The sequence below is a fragment of the Neopelma chrysocephalum genome, unplaced genomic scaffold, assembly GCF_003984885.1.
Source record: "Neopelma chrysocephalum unplaced genomic scaffold, ASM398488v2 Primary Assembly neopelma1_192, whole genome shotgun sequence".
NCBI classification, from domain to species: Eukaryota; Metazoa; Chordata; class Aves; order Passeriformes; family Pipridae; genus Neopelma; species Neopelma chrysocephalum.
In genome coordinates this window covers 117,611-120,953 of record NW_020897854.1, presented here as the reverse complement: position 1 = coordinate 120,953, position 3,343 = coordinate 117,611, and the positions used below count along the sequence as shown (strand labels likewise).

Sequence of the window (3,343 nt, the reverse complement as noted above, 5' to 3'; positions counted from 1 at the left end):
ACCTGGCTCTGGCACAGGGGGGGGTTGGGGGGGACACAGGGGCCATCACCCCACTGGTGGCCCCAATTTTTGTGACCTCGCGGGGACGAGGGGGGTTTTTATCCCCCCAAATTGATGCCAGGGGGTGACAGCGGGGAGGGCCCGGGCAGGGGGCGGGGGTGGCCCGGCCCCGCGGGTGGGGGGGACACGGGGCTGCGCCGACCCCCGGGATGGGCACAGAGGCGCCGGGAATCCCGTCCCTGCCCGCGGCCAGGGAAGCCTTTGGCTCCTCCGCCTTCCTGGGTTCCTGCCCTGGAGCCACGCGCGGCTCCGGGAGCCTTCCTGGATCGCCGGAGCCTTCCTGGAGCGTTCCCGGAACATTCCCAAGCCTTTCCAACGCTCCCGCCCGTCCCCTCCGGCGAGAGGCAACCCCAATCCCGGGGTGGGACCCCGGCCCCTCCCCAGCTCCCACCTGCTCCCAGTTCCTGTTCCTGTTTGCTCACCGGGCTCCCTCCCTGCCCCGCTACACGTGGCTGATAAGGCACCTCCCGGGCGCTGCCGGCGGCCTTTTCCCGGCGCCGCGGGATTCCCAAGCCATGGAGCATCCCCTCCTGGTACCCGCGGGGTGCTCCCCCGTCCCCGATCCCACGCGGATCCCACCGCGAGCAAAGCCGGCACCGGCTTCCATCCCTCTGGAATCACATCCCGGGGGGTCCAAGGAACACCCAATCCCAAGAGGGAGCACGACCCTTCCCAAATTCCCGTTCCAGGATGGCCGACAGCCACGGCTGGTGGAAGCTGACGTTCCTGAGGAAGCGCCAGGCAGCGCCCACGGTGCTGTACGAGACCCCCGACGGCCCCGCGGCCCCCGGGGGGGACCCCCAGGAGGGCACCGGCCCCGAGGGACCCCCCGGCTTCGCCGCCCGCCTGGAGAAGCTCGTGGACAAGAGCACCAAGGGGAAGCACGTCAAGGTCTCCCACTCGGGGCGCTTCAAGGAGAAGAAGAAAGTCAGGGCGACGCTGGCAGAGCACCCGAACCTCTGCGGGGCCGCCGAGAGGGAGGAGAAGTGACCCGGCGGGATGTCGCCCTCCGGCCACCCCGGGAATACCGATCCACGCGGCCCCGGCAGGAGAGAGGACTCGGGAGGGGGTTTATCCCAGGGATAATCACGGACCCGGGATGGTTGAACCCGTCCCTCCCACCGCCCCGCCCCAGGCTGACTGGTTCATACTGGGATGAGGACACTCCCCCCCCCACCCCGAGCCCGGAGCCCACCCGGCTCTGCCCCCATCCCATTCCCGACCCCGAGCTCCCAGTTCCACGCCGCGTCCTTGCCAAGTCACCCCCAAAACTCGGGATGTGACACTTCCCTGCCCCTCTGGGCCAATCTCCCCCGAGCTGCCTCCACGGAGGGCTCCCGGGAGGAGCAGCATTCCTCAGGGAATCACTCCCCGCTGCTGGAAGGGGGGAGCCGACCCCGGGGGCGACTGCCGCTGGTTGCCGGGGGTGTTGGAAGAAGCTCTGGCACCTCCTGCTAATTAACTGCTGTTAATAAACCAGGGAGAGCTCAGCGCATCCCTGGATCCAGCCTGGCAGGGTGGGAGGGCTCTGGATCCTTCCAGGACTCGAGTGGGAGCGGAGCCATCCCGGGGAATCCCTGACTCCGTGGGGATGGAAGCAGAGGCAGCTCCAGGGAGAGCTCAGCAGATCCCTCGGGGACCACTGGATGTCCCAGCTCAGAGCCCCTGGGGATGCCCAGAGCAGATCCCAGATTCTGGGATCCCTCAGTCTCTGAGGGATTCCCTGAGACCCCTGACAGAGCCAGGGATCCAACCTGGCAGGGTGGGAGGGCTCTGGATCCTTCCAGGACCCCACTGGGAGCAAAGCCATTCCAGGGAATCCCTGATCCCATGGCAGTGGAAGCAGAGGCAGCTCCAGGGAGAGTTCAGCAGATCCCTGGATCCAGCTCTGGATCCTTCCAGGACTCCAGCAGGAGCAAAACCATCCCAGGGAATCCCTGACCCCGTGGGGGTGGAAGCAGAGGCAGCTCCAGGGAGAGCAGATCCCTGGATCCAGCCTGGCACAGGGTGGGAGGAGGGCTCTGGATCCCTCCAGGACCCCACTGGGAGCGGAGCCATCCCGGGGAATGCCCGACCCCTTGGAGCAGGGACACGCCGGGATTCCAGGGACACGGGGGGTGCCCGGAGTGCCCTCCCCGCCCCGCAGGGCGCGGCCGTGCCCCGACCCCGAAGGCTCTGAGCACTTCCCAGCTCTGACAAAAGCCCGGCGGGTGCCAAGGGCCCGTTTCCCGGCACGGGGGCAGTGCCAGGGCCGTGTTTGCTCTCGGGCTGCTCTTTGTCCCGGGAAGGGAGCGACGAGGGAGAGGAGGGAGGAGCCCGTGGGATCATTGACGCCCTTCCCGGGGGGGGTCTGGGCTCGGGTCCTGCTCCTCCTGCCGGGATTGGGGTGGGAGGGTCCCAGTCCCTTCCTGGGACACCCCGATGTCCCCTCCTGTCCCTCCCAGTGCCCAGGGATGGGCACGACTGGGAGGGGCTGTGACAGCCCCCTCTGCCCCCCATCCAGGGTGGGAACCACATTTGGGGTGGTTTGGGGTCCCCCAGACCCTCTTTGGGGTGGTTTGAGGCTCTTCAGGAGCAGATTTGGGGGGCTTTGGGGGGGGGTGGTTTTTGGGTCTCCAGAACCTTTTTTTGGGGGGGTTGGGGGCGTTTTTGGGAAGAGTGGGGTGTTGAGGTTCTTCAGGCGTGGTTTTGGGGCTTCTTAGGGTGGTTTGAAGGTCTCCAGATGATTTTTAAGGGCGGTCTGAGGTTCTCCAGGGACAGTTTTGAGGGGTTTGGGGTTTTTTTAGGGACGGTTTGATGTTCTCCAGCTCCATTTTGGGGTGGGTTTAGTGGTTTTTACCCTATTTGGGTCAACTGAAGCTGGTTTTTACCCCGTTTTGAGGTCCCTGACCCCCCTTTTCCCAGCGATATCCACATGTGGTTCCCACCTCTTGGCACGATCCAGAGGCTGGGATGGCAAACACGGAGCAGGGAAGGAGGGGGAAGGTTATCAGGGCCTGGTTTCACTGGGATGTGACCCAGGGCCGGCTCCAGGGCCGGGATTCCCGGCTGTTCCAGGAGAGCCCGGCCCCGTGGGGGTAAAAATTAACCCAAAACCTCCTCTGGGACATCCGGGTGTGATTTTTCCAAGCTCAGCCGGAGGAGGGGACAGGGGGAGGGTTGAGGGGGTCCCACCAGGGGTGACACCGTGGTGACATTAATGAGTCAATTAAACAAAAGCAATAATACACTGGGATTTGAGCACATTCCATGATTCCAGCTAAAACACAATTCCAGCTAAAAC

General features: G+C 65.1%; 2 protein-coding genes across 2 annotated transcripts in view; one reads left to right on the top strand and one right to left on the bottom strand.

The window, feature by feature from the left end:
• The window catches only part of CDK5RAP3 (CDK5 regulatory subunit associated protein 3), a gene marked incomplete at its 3' end in the record, with an annotated part of 7,328 nt that extends 6,849 nt beyond the window's left edge, over positions 1-479 (bottom strand). The window contains exon 1 of the mRNA XM_027702703.1: positions 452-479. The remainder of the gene's footprint in view (positions 1-451) is intronic.
• PRR15L (proline rich 15 like) overlaps positions 1-1,674 on the top strand; it is a 2,121-nt gene extending 447 nt beyond the window's left edge. Inside the window, exon 2 of the mRNA XM_027702700.1 lies at positions 750-1,674. Within this exon, the coding sequence (XP_027558501.1) occupies positions 750-1,050 (301 nt within the window). The 3' untranslated portion in view covers positions 1,051-1,674. The remainder of the gene's footprint in view (positions 1-749) is intronic.
• The last annotated feature ends 1,669 nt before the right edge of the window (positions 1,675-3,343 follow it).